The 15,329-nt window shown below is 46.6% G+C and overlaps 1 protein-coding gene across 1 annotated transcript in view; it reads left to right on the forward strand.

Moving 5' to 3' along the window:
- The first annotated feature begins 188 nt into the window (after nt 1-188).
- The window catches only part of RMND1 (required for meiotic nuclear division 1 homolog), a 29,942-nt gene continuing 14,801 nt past the window's right edge, over nt 189-15,329 (forward strand). Inside the window, exons 1-4 of the mRNA XM_040415642.1 lie at nt 189-200; nt 2,705-3,083; nt 7,419-7,527; nt 13,556-13,631. Coding sequence (XP_040271576.1) covers nt 2,709-3,083; nt 7,419-7,527; nt 13,556-13,631 — 560 coding nt within the window. The 5' untranslated portion in view covers nt 189-200; nt 2,705-2,708. The remainder of the gene's footprint in view (nt 201-2,704; nt 3,084-7,418; nt 7,528-13,555; nt 13,632-15,329) is intronic.

The raw sequence follows: 15,329 nt of genomic DNA on the forward strand, positions 1-15,329 counted from the left end.
AACGTAAAAATGGTATGAATTTTATAGAATTTTTCATAATAATTTTCTTTTGAAGTAAAAATTCAGCAGCTGCCAACGTCGAATCTGCTCCTGCTAATAACAAGCGGGCGGCGGCTAGAGGGAAGCGCCTGTAGCCAAAATGAAAGAACGGTAAGGGGCGGGGCTGAGAGAGCCAGAGTGGGCGGGGTTTCCTCATACAGGTAAGTGTTGCGTCTTGTCGCGTGAAAGTCGCAGGTTCGCTTCCTCTCTGTGCTGTGTAGCGTGATGGAGAATCTAATGCACTAGATAGTGAAAAACAGCATGGAGTCTCATTGGGCATTGCACATGACAGCACAAGGTCATCTAACATTATCAGCCATGATGACATAACCTGCATTGGCTGCAAATCAAAAAAATAGGACGCTGCCCAACTAACCCCCACCTCCCTTGTGGCAGGATACAAATATGCTGACTAATCTCTAATGACTGTGTAGTTGGCCGTTGTCCCAGGGGAAAGGTATATCTGTCTATACATTTCACCCATGAGGCTCCATTCACACGTCCGCAACTGTGGTCCGCATCCGTTTACTCTCTATGGGGACGGAATGGATGCGGACAACACACAGTGTGCTGTCCACATCCGCATTTCCGGAACGCGCCGCCGATCTTCCGTTCCGCGGCTCCGGAAAAAAATAGAACGTCCTATTCTTGTCCGCAATTGCGGACCAGAATAGGCATTTCTATGGGGGTGCCGGCCGGGTGTATTGCGGACAAGAATAGGCATTTCTATGGGGGTGCCAGCCGGGTGTATTACGGACAAGAATAGGCATTTCTATGGGGATGGCGGCCGGGTGTATTACGGACAAGAATAGGCATTTCTATGGGGGTGCCGGCCGGGTGTATTGCGGACAAGAATAGGCATTTCTATGGGGGTGCCGGCCGGGTGTATTGCGGACAAGAATAGGCATTTCTATGGGGGTGCCGGCCGGGTGTATTGCGGACAAGAATAGGCATTTCTATGGGGGTGCCGGCCGGGTGTATTGCGGACAAGAATAGGCATTTCTATGAGGGTGGCGGCCGGGTGTATTACGGACAAGAATAGGCATTTCTATGGGGGTGCCGGCCGGGTGCATTACGGACAAGAATAGGCATTTCTATGAGGGTGCCGGCCGGGTGCATTACGGACAAGAATAGGCATTTCTATGGCGGTGCCGGCCGGGTGTATTGCAGACAAGAATAGGCATTTCTATGGGGGTGCCGGCCGGGTGTATTACGGACAAGAATAGGCATTTCTATGGGGGTGCCGGCCGGGTGTATTGCGGACAAGAATAGGCATTTCTATGAGGGTGGCGGCCGGGTGTATTACGGACAAGAATAGGCATTTCTATGGGGGTGCCGGCCGGGTGCATTACGGACAAGAATAGGCATTTCTATGGGGGTGCCGGCCGGGTGCATTACGGACAAGAATAGGCATTTCTATGGCGGTGCCGGCCGGGTGTATTGCAGACAAGAATAGGCATTTCTATGGGGGTGCCGGCCGGGTGTATTACGGACAAGAATAGGCATTTCTATGGCGGTGCCGGCCGGGTGTATTGCGGACAAGAATAGGCATTTCTATGGGGGTGCCGCAATGCACTATGGACGTGTGAATGGACCCTGAGGGAAATAAAGTATTACATGGCGGCCATTCTGAATGAAGTAGTGGGCTGAGTCCACCAGAGTGGGCTTTCCCAGCTCTCCTTTCCATAGGGTAGGGGTCTCTTCATAGATCACCCTTTCTGGTGTCCATAGATCTGAATAGGGCGTCTGGACAGGGGTTGTATTATTGATGTATTATAAAAATGCATCTTTCTATAAGTTTTGTATACATTATGTATTACTGCTGTCAAGATCTCTGCTTGCTGTCAGGTCACTGTCATACTCTAGTTAGCAGATCTTCTACCGTGTCACGTTGTTGTTGTTTTTTAATTAAACAGTACTATATCCCACATAACATTTCTATAGCATGTTTTCTCACAGCCCTGTTATGTTCCTCTGTTATTCCTGCCAGAAATGTATAAATAAACTGACAACTGTTAAGCCTCATGCTCACGTCAGTGATTTCCATCAGTGATTGTGAGCCAAAACCAGGATTGGATCCTCCACAGACATAAGGAATAAGGGAAAGATCTGCACCTGTTCTGTGTTTAGAGCCGCATCTGGTTTTGGCTCAAAATGACTGATGGAAATCACTGACCGAACACTGACGTGTGAACGAGGCTTTACCAGTTGAAAAGGAGGCCATCCAGTCAGTGCTGACAGTGAGTAGGGATACACTCCTTGGACAATGAGAATTTATTCATAAATTTCTAGGAGGAGTAAGAGCGGAACAGTACAAGGCAAAGATCGGGGGGGAAAAACAGGATCCAGAGTTATTTCATAGGGGCTTTAATTAAACATGTCAGTAGGTCCAATATAGAAAAGTATACCTGTCCACAAGTATCGGTTTGGTGGGGTCCCCCCACTCATCACGGGAATAGGGGTCCTGTGACCATCATGTGACTGGATCGGCAGGTTGAGCAAGCATTCCTTCTCTATGGAAGATAGCCAAGTACAGTGCTGAGCCCCATAGAGAATGAAGGGAGGGCCCCATGTATCTCCTGTCCTATGAGTGGAGGGCATATTCAGGTAGAGTTCCATAGGCTATATGGTCATTTGGGTAGAATACCTGTATTTTGTCTTCCAGCTCGATGAGATATACCATGAGCGGACTACTACGAAAGACTCCAAATCTTATAGCACAAATGTGTCGGACTAGAAATCCACAAAACGTGGAGGTTCAGCACAGGCTCTTTACTGAAAGGACAAGGACCAGTCTTCTACCTGAGGTACCTCCTGCACTCACTGTAAGACACCTACATCCAGGCATCACGCATATGGCTCCATTCCAGAAGACCTTCTCATGCCCTAAATGCTGGAGCCACCATCATGTCCTCCAGAAGACACTGCCCACAAGTAGATTATATTCAGAGTCAGCATCCAAACAGACCGTCCCCGTCACCAAGAGACCTATGAAGTCATCCAGAACCAAGCAGCCATCAAGAACTTTGCTGTCAAAGACTGAGGTAATACAGCACATAAGAGGCTTCTGTCAATGAAGGGGGGTTGTGCATCTTTTGGAGATATTTGACAAACCCTTTCCCCTGTCCTTACCTGCTTCCTGGCGCAGGCTCCTTCACTCCGCGGCCTCAGCTGCTCCGCTGAGCAATCAGGATGTAAAGTTCCTGTCTGACGCCGCTGCAGCCAGTCGGTGGCTGCTGTGGTGACCTGCTTCCCTTCCATGACGCTTTCTAAATTTGGGGCATTTTTGTTAGTCTGTGTGCTATCTATGCCAGCTAGGAGTTGAGGTAGATTTTTACTATAATTTATGCCAGTTTCTGGCGTCATTTAGTGTAAATTTGCCAAACCGTCGGTGACCGCAACCCTTGCGCTAAACACCACCTACTTTTTGAAAAGAGCCAAAAAAGTTTGAAAATGTGGTATGCACAAAAATTGTCACTTTTTAAAACAGAAACATTTTTCGTGAGACTTTGTGTAATAACTTTGTGAATTAATTATTACTGTAAAAAACCTTGATATCGAACTCGGGTTCGGTTCCGTACAGTATTAAAACAAAGTTTCAGGCGAATCGACTTCGGATGAAGCAACCAAAGTCGATTTGCTCATCCCTAGTTATGACATTTCCACTGTCCGGCCCTGTCAATCAAAGTGCAGAGGTCGCGTCAGTGCAGAGAGAGCTGAGCCTCTAGGAGTAATGGCAACGCCCCCGTTGCTCCTAGAGGCACATTTGCATATATTAAAACATCATTTTTCTAAGTAATGCAGACACATATGAACTTGTGACCAACACAGATGCCTTCAGCTGCCAAGCGCACATGCACCAGGTCAGCCAGTTTCATAGATACAAATCTGCTGACAGATGTTCTTGGCTTCTGTCACCCCCCATATAGCAATTTTCAGTATCGGACATTAGCTATTTGCTAATGTCAGTTGAGTCCATATATATCACTCCTACTTCTCTCTGTGCTGTAATTTCTTAAAAAATCGTAATTTTATAATATGCTAATTACTTCACTACCAGCAAGTTGAGCGGTTACTTGCTGGTAGCCGCCGCATCCTCGGACTATAAACACGCCCCCTCCTCCTCTTGATAGACAGGGCCAGCGAGCGCTCTCCTCCTCCCGCTGGCCCTCTCTGCCCATGAAATCCCGCGCCTGGGCCGTACCGGTCCTCATTAAGCGCAGGCACTCTGAGAGAAGGACGCTCGCTTGCCAGCTCCTTCCTCAGTGCGCCTGCGCCGATTACGTCACACTACACCCGGAAGAGAAGACTGCCGGCATTAGCGATAATCGGCAGTCTTCTCTTCCGGGTGTAGTGTGACGTAATCGGCGCAGGCGCACTGAGGAAGGAGCTGCCAAGCGCGCGTCCTTCACTCAGTACGCCTGCGCCGATCGAGGAACGTTACGGCACAGGCGCGGGAATTCAGCAGCAGACAGGGCCAACGGGAGGAGGAGAGCGCTCGCTGGCCCTGTCTATCAAGAGGAGATGGGCGTGTCTAGAAGCGGCAGATGCGGCGGCTACCAGCAAGTACACGCCCAACTTGCTGGTAGTGAATAAATTTGCATATGATAAAAGTATGATTTTTACAAGAAATAAGCCACAGACAAAGGTAGGACATGTATGATTGCACTGAGCTGACATTAGCAAATAGCTAATGTCGGCTAATGAAAATTGCACAATGGGGGGGTGACAGAAGCCCTTTAACCCTTTCACTGGAGCGATGTTTAAACATGCAGCGGGTGTCATGGCCGGCAGGTCTCTGCTGTTTCAAACAGCAGAGACCTGCGGCTAATTACCGCGACCGGCAATAATGGTAAATAAAGGCTTTAGATGTCGTAATCAAGTGAGATCACGGCATCTAATGTGTAAAAAACCTAGAAGCTCGCGCTTCCGGACATCCTACCGACAATGGGGCCAATGGGGATGTTGGTAGTTGCTTTGAATGCTCTGAGTCTCGCTGACGAGACCCACAGCATTCATGCCAACAAAATAAATGAGCAATAGACAGTAATAAATTCATTTTTAAAATACATGATTGTTCAAAATTAAAAATTAAAAAACTAATTTTATAGGCTCCTATATGAGCTTCAAAATCACAAAAAAAATGTTTAAAATATATAAAAAATATAAAAGTTTAAGGGCTCTTTCACACTTGCGTTCTTTTCTTCCGGCATAGAGTTCCGTCATCGGGGCTCTATGCCGGAAGAATCCTGATCAGGATTATCCCAATGCATTCTGAATGGAGAGAAATCCGTTCAGGATGCATCAGGATGTCTTCAGTTCCGGACCGGAACGTTTTTTGGCCGGAGAAAATACCGCAGCATGCTGCGCTTTTTGCTCCGGCCAAAAATCCTGAACACTTGCCGCAAGGCCGGATCCGGAATTAATGCCCATTGAAAGGCATTAATCCGGATCCGGCCTTAAGCTAAACGTCGCTTCGGCGCATTGCCGGATCCGACGTTTAGCTTTTTCTGAATGATTACCATGGCTGCTGGGACGCTAAAGTCCTGTTTGCCATGGTAAAGTGTAGTGGGTAGTGGGGAGCGGGGGAGCAGTATACTTACCGTCCGTGCGGCTCCCCGGGCGCTCCAGAGTGACGTCAGGGCGCCCCACGCGCATGGATGACGTGATCACATGGACACGTCATCCATGCGCATGGGGCGCTCTGACGTCATTCTGGAGCGCCCCGGGAGCCGCACGGACTGTAAGTATACCGCTCCCCCGCTCCCCACTACTACTATGGCAACCAGGACTTTAATAGCGTCCTGGGTGCCATAGTAACACTGAACGCATTTTGAAGACGGATCCGTCTTCAAATGCTTTCAGTTCACTTGCGTTTTTCCGGATCCGGCGGGCACCTCGGGCAAATGGAGTACACGCCGGATTCGGACAACGCAAGTGTGAAAGAGCCCTAACTCACCGCCCTTTCTGTATAATAAAAAATAAATACCTAAACAAAAAATATAAACATCATGGGTATCACCGTGACTGAAAATGCCCATACTATTGAAATATAAAAATATTTTTCCAATATGGCGAATGGTGTAACTGAAAAAAAAAAAGCAAAAATGGCCAATTTGGCTTTTTTTTTATTGCTTCTCTTACCCCAAAAAATGTAATAAAATGTAATCAAAAAGTCCCACACACTCCAAAATGGTATCAATAAAAACTAGAGATTGTCCTGGAAAAATTGAGCCCCCCAAACATCTCAGTAGATATAACTATAAAAAAAGTTAAGTTAATTTTTTTTATTTTTTCAAAGTTTACATTTATTTTTTCACTATTTAGACATAAAAAAAAAACTATACATATGGGGTATCATTCTAATCGTACTGACCCAGAGAATTAAGAGTCGCAAACTATGGCCCCTTTCACACGAGCGAGTTTTCCGCGCAGGTGCAATGCGTGACATAGCACCCACACTGAATCTTGACCCATCCGGTACATGAGCGTTTTTTTTCACGCATTAGTTCTGCGTTGCGTGAAAAACGCATGTTCTATAATCTGCGTTTTTCACGCAGCCATGGCCCCATAGAAGTGAATGGGGCTTCAGTGATAAACGCATTGCATCCGGAAGCAAGTCGGGATGCAATGCGTTTTTCACTGATGGTAGCTAGAAGATGTTGTTTGTAAACCTTTAGTTTTTTATCACGCGCGTGAAAAACTGATCAAAACGCATTGCACTCGCGCAAAAAAACTGATTGCAATTGCAGACAAAACTGACTGAACTTGCTTGCAAAATGGTGCGAGTTTCACTGAACGCACCCTGAACGCACCCTGAACGCATCCGGACCTAATCCGTCACGCTCGTGTGAAAGGAGTCTAAACGTTGTGGGTACAAAACCCATAAAACGGGGGAGGAATTGAGTTTTTTTCCCAATTCCACCCCATTTGGAATTTTTCTACCGCTTCCCACTACATTGTATGCCATAATTAATGGTTCCATTAGAAAGTACAACTTGTCTTACAAAAAATAAGTCCTCATACAGCTGTGTGAACGGAAACATAAAAATGTTATGGCTCAAGGAAGATAGGTAATAAAAAAAAAACACACAAAAACCTCAGGTAGTGAAAGAGTTAATATACGTTGATTTTTTTTTCCATTTATTTTTTAGTAGTACTATTGTAGTTTTTAAATGGGAATGTTTTTTTGGGGAAATGGTTATTGGGTCCCCCGTTTTCTTTTCATCATCCAGCCTGAGCCCTGTGATAAATCAGCTGCAGGTGTAGACAGCTTATCTAAGTTTACGTCATCTACGGGTTCAGTAAATGTGCCCCTTTATGCCTTGTACATGGTACTGGAGCTGTGACTTACTCCTTTCTTCCTCTGCCGTCTACAGGATGTGCTGCAGTGCACCGCCTTTGCAACGGCTGATGAGTTTCACCTGGGCACCCTGTGTCACGATCTGGCTTCACACGGGTACTGTGAACTGCCAAGCTTGCCTCGGGGTAAGTAGTTGCTGACAGACACAAGGGGCTATATCAAGGTATATACAGGGGTGGACTTTATCATCACACAAACCAGGAAATGCTTGGTGCCCCCTGCTGGCCACAGCAGGGATCTCAAGTCTTCCGGAGGTTCAGGGAGTCTCCCGCTATTAGATATGTCAAACAATATATCCCGGAAAGGTTCACTGATAGCAGAGCAGAGAGATAAGAGAAGTGACAGGACAGAGTTTAGATTACAGGTTGAATTAACCCTTTAGGGTCAAATTGGCTTCTCAAGGAGATATATATGTTAAAGGTAACCCTTCTTCTGTCTCATTCAGTAGCTATATAACTATTGAGAGAGATGCATTTTTTTTAAATACATTTACACATTTAACCCTCCATTTTAATTATATTATTTACCCCAGTGTTAAATTCACCCCCTGGATGCTTGTTTTTTTCCTACAGTGGGGTAAATAATTACACACAGGGTTTTAAAGAATAAACTTCCTGACTCAGACCAAGAGCCGACTCAGCGAGTCAGCAAGTGAAGGGAAGCATCCGCGCATGCGCATTGCGCAACCTAAGCTTCGGTTCACTCGCTTCTTGTTAGCTCAGCGAATGAACCGAAGATTCGATTCATGAACCGATTCATGTGAAAGATCCGAACTTCCCATCTCTAGTTTACTCGCAGTAAACCTTTCCGACAACCTGTAGCAGTGTCCCCTTCTCGGCGCGTGCGCACAGTGCAAGAAGAAGCAGATGCCAGCAGTCCGCAACGGCGCATCAGGCTGAGCCTGTGCGCACGCGCGGGATCTCAAAGCGGGAGGAGGGAGGGAGGGAGAGGCGGCGCTGGGTACGAACGGCGATGCGTGCGGCCGGGCACCATGCATCCACAGACATCCCCTGCTTGGGCACCTTCATTTAGTGATTGACAGGTTAGTAAAACCTGTTTTTCCGCAGAATAAAGCCACAAATAGCTTTTATAAGGCCACCTTAGAAATCAGAATGCTACCCTGGACATGAGCAGAGGTTTAGCTCACAGGGCTTATAGGTGGTGACAGAATCCCTTTAATCATATACATAAATATGATAATTTGGGGCAGGGTAATGAGCCCAGTCCTCCACACCATAGAGCAAAGTGTGCAGATACTGCATATGTCTGGAAAATGTAATAAAAAGTTTGTGAAAGAAAAAAAAAGAAAACCTCCCTGAAATGAGTTATTGCAGGTTGGGATGTCTGCCACAGGTAGTTGGCTGAAGTAAAAACAAAAGGGGTGGACATAGCGCCTGGGCAGATGATTCAGCAGCACAGGGTCATGGTGGGGAGCCCCTCCTAGCTGTAGAGCAGTAGCAGAAGTGCCCAAGCTGCAGTGCTATGTTGAGAGTGGGGCCTAGGGGACCATTGGTGGCCACCAGACACAACTGTGCCCCAGAAATGCCAAATCTGACAGCGTATACTCTAGGGCTGCAGTAAACGATTATTTTAGAAACCGAGTATTCTATTGATTATTTTTACGATTAATCAAGTATTCTATTAAGAAAAAATGAATTCATAGACGGTTTTCCTTTATAAAAACTCATCAGACCCCAACACCCTTCATTCCTCCCTGTGTGATCAGCCCAGTTCCCCTATCCCCCAGTGCCTTCAGCTCTCCCCCACCCCAGTGCCTTCAGCTCTCCCCCACCCCAGAGCCATCAGCTCTCCCCCACCCCAGAGCCAGCAGCTCTCTCCCCCTTGTGCCAACAGCTCTCTCACCCTTGTGCCAGCAGCTCTCCCCCCCCCCCCTTGTGCCAGCAGCTCTTTCCCCCCCCTTGTGCCAGCAGCTCTTCCCCCCTTGTGCCAGCAGCTCTTCCCCCTTGTGCCAGCAGCTCTTCCCCCCCCTTGTGCCAGCAGCTCTTCCCCCCCTTGTGCCAGCAGCTCTTCCCCCCCTTGTGCCAGCAGCTCTTCCCCCCCTTGTGCCAGCAGCTCTTCCCCCCCTTGTGCCAGCAGCTCTTCCCCCCCTTGTGCCAGCAGCTCTTCCCCCCCTTGTGCCAGCAGCTCTTCCCCCCCTTGTGCCAGCAGCTCTTCCCCCCCTTGTGCCAGCAGCTCTTCCCCCCCTTGTGCCAGCAGCTCTTCCCCCCCCCTTGTGCCAGCATCTCCCCCCCTGACACCCGGAGTGCACAGTGTCATTGGTTGCTATGACGCTGTGCACTCCAGGCGCCCGGCCTTAGTCACACCAACTTACCTTTCCAGCAGGAGCGCCGCCGACACTCTATCGTTCCGCGCTGCTCTGCATCTGACGTCACACAGTGCGTCAGGTCACAGCGTGCGTACATCAGGAGGTCAGTGCAGCGCGGGACCATGGGTGTGCTGTGGAGTGTCTGGAGGCCCCCTGCTGGAAAGGTGAGTATTGCAGGCCAGCGGGAGACCACGGGTGACAAGCTCTTCACTCCCACTCCGTGGTCACGTGACACAAACGAATCTTTGCATCGAGGATTTGTGTGTGTTGAATTACTCGATTCAATCGAGTAATCGTTTCAGCCCTAGTATACTCAGACCAACAGGGCTTTCCTACTCCTCAAATGCATCCTTTTCATAGGAGCTGCAGAAATTACATGCAACCCCTTTAACTTTGATGCGTGCAGCGGGCATCATGGCCAGGGGGGTCTCTGCTTTTTCAAACAGCAGAGACTGGCGGCTAATGACCGTGACAGGCAATAATGCCGATCGTAGTCATTAAAGCCTTTAGATGCCGTGATTAAGTGTGATCACGGCATCTAAAGGGTGAAAAGCCCGGAAGCGCGCGGAAGGCTTCTTACCAGCATCCACTGCGGCCAATGAGGATGCCGGTAATTGGTTTTAATACACTGGGTCTCTCTGAAGAGACCCAGGGTATTAAAGCTGCAATTCTTTTTTTGGCCAGCAGGTGGCAGGCCAACACAAGAAATGAGAGATTCACCTAAAAAAAAAAAAAACCTGTTAAGAAATATATTAAAGAAAAAATAAATATATATAAGATTTGATCATCCTTTCCGTAGAATAAAAAAATTAATTCATAAAAAACTAAAAATGTAGACATCATGGGCATCGTCGTGTCCAAAAATGCCTGTACTATTAAAATATAAAAATATTTTTTCAATACGGCGAATGGCGTCATTTTTTCATCGCTTCTCTTACCCCCAAAAATTTTATAAAAATGTGATCAAAAAGTCACACACACACCAAAATGGTATCAATAAAAACTACAGATTGTCCCGCACACAGCTCAGTAGAACTTTTTAAAAGTTTACATTTATTTTTACACTGTTTAGACATTAAAAAAACTATACATATGTGGTATCATTGTAATCGTACTGACCCAGAGAATGAAGGGCACAGGTGAGTTTTGCTGCAAAGGGAATGCCGTGGGAACAAAACCCGTAAAACGGTGGCATCACCGTGACGTCACATTTATCGTTCACGTGGTCTAGGAGCAGCTTAGCTCCATTCAAGTGAATGGGGCTGAGTGCAATATCAAGCATGGCCGCCGCTATACTATGTACGGTGCTGTGCTTGGTGAGCTGTGAGAAGGCAGCTCACATGAGTGCCGCTACATTCTCAAAAGAGCTGATCGGCGGGTGTCCTGGGTGTCAGACCCCCACTGATCAGATACTGATGACCTATCCTGAGGTTAGGTCATCAGTATCAAAATGTCAGAAAACCCTTTTAAACAAAGGTGTGAGCGTGATGGTCTGGGGCTCTTTTGCTGGATTCAGAGTTGGCAACTTGCAGAGGGTGACTGACACACTGGACAAAAGGGGCTGCCACAGCATTTTGAAGCCCCATGCAATACCCTCTGGTCTACACCTAGTTGGTCAGGGATTCATAATACAGCAAGACAATGACCCAAAACATAATTCTAGATGATGTCAGAACTTCCTTAGAAGACAAGAACAAGGCAATAGGCTTCAAAGAAATGGAACGGCCTGCACAGTCTCCAGACTGAAACCCCTTTGAGTTTGCTAGGGATAAACTGGACAAAAGGGTGAAAACAAAGCAACTTACAAGTGTAACACTTGTGAGAACTTCTGCAACAACGTTGGGCAGAAGAACTTTCTGGACAATATCTGAATTCCATTGTAGAAACAATGCCTCGATGATGTTCAGATATTATATCTGCAAGAGGGGTCTACTTTGAGGAGTCAAAAGTCTAGATTCAATTTTGTCAAGCAAAGTTATCCCATGATTTATTTTTATCTTAAGTTGTTCATTTGTTATATGCTTTAATTTCAAAGTACATTTGAGACATTAAAGGGGATATCCAAAGCCTATAATGACCCCTCTAATGCCCCAGCCCCTCATACTTGTCATACTTACCTTGCTCCCTGGCACCTGTGTCGCTGCTGATGGCCACACTGCCGCCGCTGTTCCTCCTGGGGGACGAGTCTCCCCCCCACGATACTAGAGAGGCTCGTCCACGTCGCGGCCTACTATTGGCTGATTTCTTCACCACCACCCCCCTTGTCGCCGGATGCAGCGGCGGCCGTGCGGACTTCAGAATCGATGCGGGTGCTGGGGAGCAGGGTAAGTATAACCTATATGAGGGGCCCGGGCATTAGAGGGAGCATAATAGGCTTTGTATAACCCCTTTAAACTGTGTAAATATCCATAAAAACTTGAAAAATTGTAGTGTTCCAAAACTTTTGACTGGTAATGTATAGTAGTAGGGTTGTCCAGGATTAGAAAAAAAAGTGATTTCTTCCAGAAACAGCGCCACAGCTGTGCACAGGTTGTGTGTGGTATTGCAGCTCACCTCCATCAAAGTGAATGGAATTGAACTGCAATACAACTTTTGGACAGACGTAGCTCTGCTTTTGGAAGAAAGCAGTAATGTTTTTCTAATGCTGGGCAGTGTATTTAAAGTGCATCCAGTTGTATAAAAAGTTTTGTATGTAAAACCTACTGCAAGTTTTTTTCCTAGAACAAGGACCCCACTAATTGGCATAACAAAGGTGGCCCCTTTGGAGATCTCTAAACACAGACACAAAAAAAATTCCAGCACTTCCTCCCATGAAATCCAATTACAGTTAACATGTCCTTGGGTGTGTAATATATATATATATATATATATATATATATATATATATACACATATATACACACATACATACATACATACAGACATGTATATATGGGGGTCCAAGTGCTGAGACCCTCCTCCCCCCCAACCGAGCACTCTCTCTCCTTGCTGCAGGAGATGGACTCAGACTTCCTATTGAACCTGTCCCCTTCAGCGAGGGGAGAGCGCTCTGAGTAAGCACTTCTTTCACCTAGTTTCACAGATTTATGGGGTCTCAGCACTCGATCCCAAGTGAATGGGAGAGGAATGTGTAATTACACTGCACCACCACTACAGTGTAGACAACGTGCAGGTAAGAGTAGAGAGGACGCAGCACAGCTGGGAGTCAGACCCCCGCCGATCTGATATCGATGACCGATCACGAAATCCCCTTTAAAACAGAAATCTATTAAGAATCTCTGTTTTTTTATGAAGGGGGTTGGTTTCCTGGAGGGGTGAACCACTGTGCAGAAGCTCATCCATGCCCCCCTCCTCCTCTATGTTCTGCGGCAAGCGATAACACAAGTGGTTGCAGCAGCTATCTCTGTTTTGTCTATAGACTAGCCCCCCCAAAAGGTCCATCTCCAGCCGAAGATGGAGCAGATCAGCAGAAGATTAAACTCTTTGTTCTTCCAGGATTTCTACAAGACTGTCAGGATCCTGCAGAAAGTGCTTCCAATAGTAGGGCCAGCCATGTTTCTTCTTTAGTGTTCCTCTCCAGGTTTAGTGTTTCTTTAAAAGAACTGCCTGCATTATTTTCTTCTTCCCCCTTCTTCAGAATTGAAGAAAACAATGTCCATGGGTGGTGCTTGATTATGCACCTCAGCTGTTCCCCACAGCTACTTTCCTGAATCTCTACCTCTACTTGCTGTATTATAACATACATTTCAGGGGGGGGTTTGGGAGACCCTTCAATGTAGTAGCTACCTACACTGTAGTAATTGTATTATTCTTCACACCTCTTCCAGATGCCTCTAATGTGCTGCTAGTAGGAGTGGAGAAGGTCTCTAAGGAACAGGATTCTGGATTGATATTTTTCTTCAGGTAATAAAAGTCATTTGCTAGAACCCCTGGACAGTTGTCTTCTGGTCGTTGGAAAATTTTATAAAATTGTTAAACTTAGAGGGATTTATTGATTTAAAACCACTATACAATTCTTATAATATACTTACTATTGCAGTTTCAATTAATTCTCATGTCTGGCTCTCAAGATCCCTACTGGTCCTTAGTTTAGAATGGAATGTGTCCGTGCTGACGAAATGTCACCTGAGCCCAGAAGCCAATCGGGGCCTCTGTGGGGACGTAACCACATTTAGGGATCTAACAAGACCAACTTTCTATAATCCAAGCTTATAGACCAGGGATAGGCAACCTCCAGCTGTTGTGAAACTACAACTCCCAGCATGTATACTTCCTCTACTCTTCTCAGAAGTCTCATAGAAATTAATGGCGCATGCTGGGAATTGTAGTTTCACAACAGCTGGAGTGCCGAAGGTTGCTGACCCGTTATAGACGAACCATGGCTTAAAGGGCTTCTGTCACCCCTCTAAAGTCATTTTTTTTTTTTTTTGCTACTTAAATTCCTTATACTGCGATATATCAATCTATAATGCTCTTACTCATTTTCGTTCAGTAGTTTAATCAAAAAACTGACTTTTATAATATGTAAATTACCTCTCTACCAGCAAGTAGGGCGGCTACTTGCTGGTAGCAGCCGCATCCTCCTCTCATAAAGACGCCCCCCTCCTCATGTTGATTGACAGGGCCAGCGAACGCGCTCGTCCTCTGACTGGCCCTGTCTGCAATTCAAATCCCGCGCCTGTCTTCATTCGGCGCAGGCGCTCTGAGAAGGAGGCTCGCCTCCTCAGCACTCCCTCAGTGCGCCTGCGCCGATGACGTCACCGAAAGAGAAGACGTCATCATCGCAGGCGCACTGAGGAGGCAAGCGTCCTTCTCCCAGAGCGCCTGCGCCGAATGAAGACAGGCGCGGGATTTGAATTGCAGACAGGGCCAGTCAGAGGACGAGCGCGTTCGCTGGCCCTGTCAATCAACATGAGGAGGGGGGCGTCTTTATGAGAGGAGGATGTGGCTGCTACCAGCAAGTAGCCGCCCTACTTGCTGGTAGAGAGGTAATTTACATATTATAAAAGTCAGAGTAAGAGCAAAATGAGTAAGAGCATTATAGATTGATATATCGCAGTATAAGGAATTTAAGTAGCGAAAAAATAAATAAAATGACTTTAGTGGGGTGACAGAAGCCCTTTAAAGAAGTTGTCTCACTTCAGCAAATGGCATATATCATGTAGACAAGGTTAACACAAGGCACTTACCAATGTATTGTGATTGTACATATTGCCTTCTTTGCTGACTGGATTCATTTTTCCATCACATTATACACATACATTACATCCTGCAATCCAGAATCTGTGGCTGTGCTTGTACAGTATGGGAAAAAGTGCCTTTCTAGTGACCTGGACCTTAGGCACACATGCGCAGCATCTACTGTCCTGACCACCCAGTATCTGTCCTGCAGCGGTGGCCGTGACCCCTGGACACAAGCAGTGTATAATGAACCCAAACAGCAAAGGAGGCAATATGAACAATCCCAATACATTAGTAAGTGCCTTGTATTAACTTTCTCTACATGATAAATGCCACTTGCTGAAGTGAGACAACCCCTTTAAGACTTAGTCTGGGTTCACACCAACACTAGTAATGTCTCTTGTTCTGCTCCATTAGAAG

This window comes from Bufo bufo, chromosome 1, assembly GCF_905171765.1.
Source record: "Bufo bufo chromosome 1, aBufBuf1.1, whole genome shotgun sequence".
Lineage (NCBI taxonomy): Eukaryota > Metazoa > Chordata > Amphibia > Anura > Bufonidae > Bufo > Bufo bufo.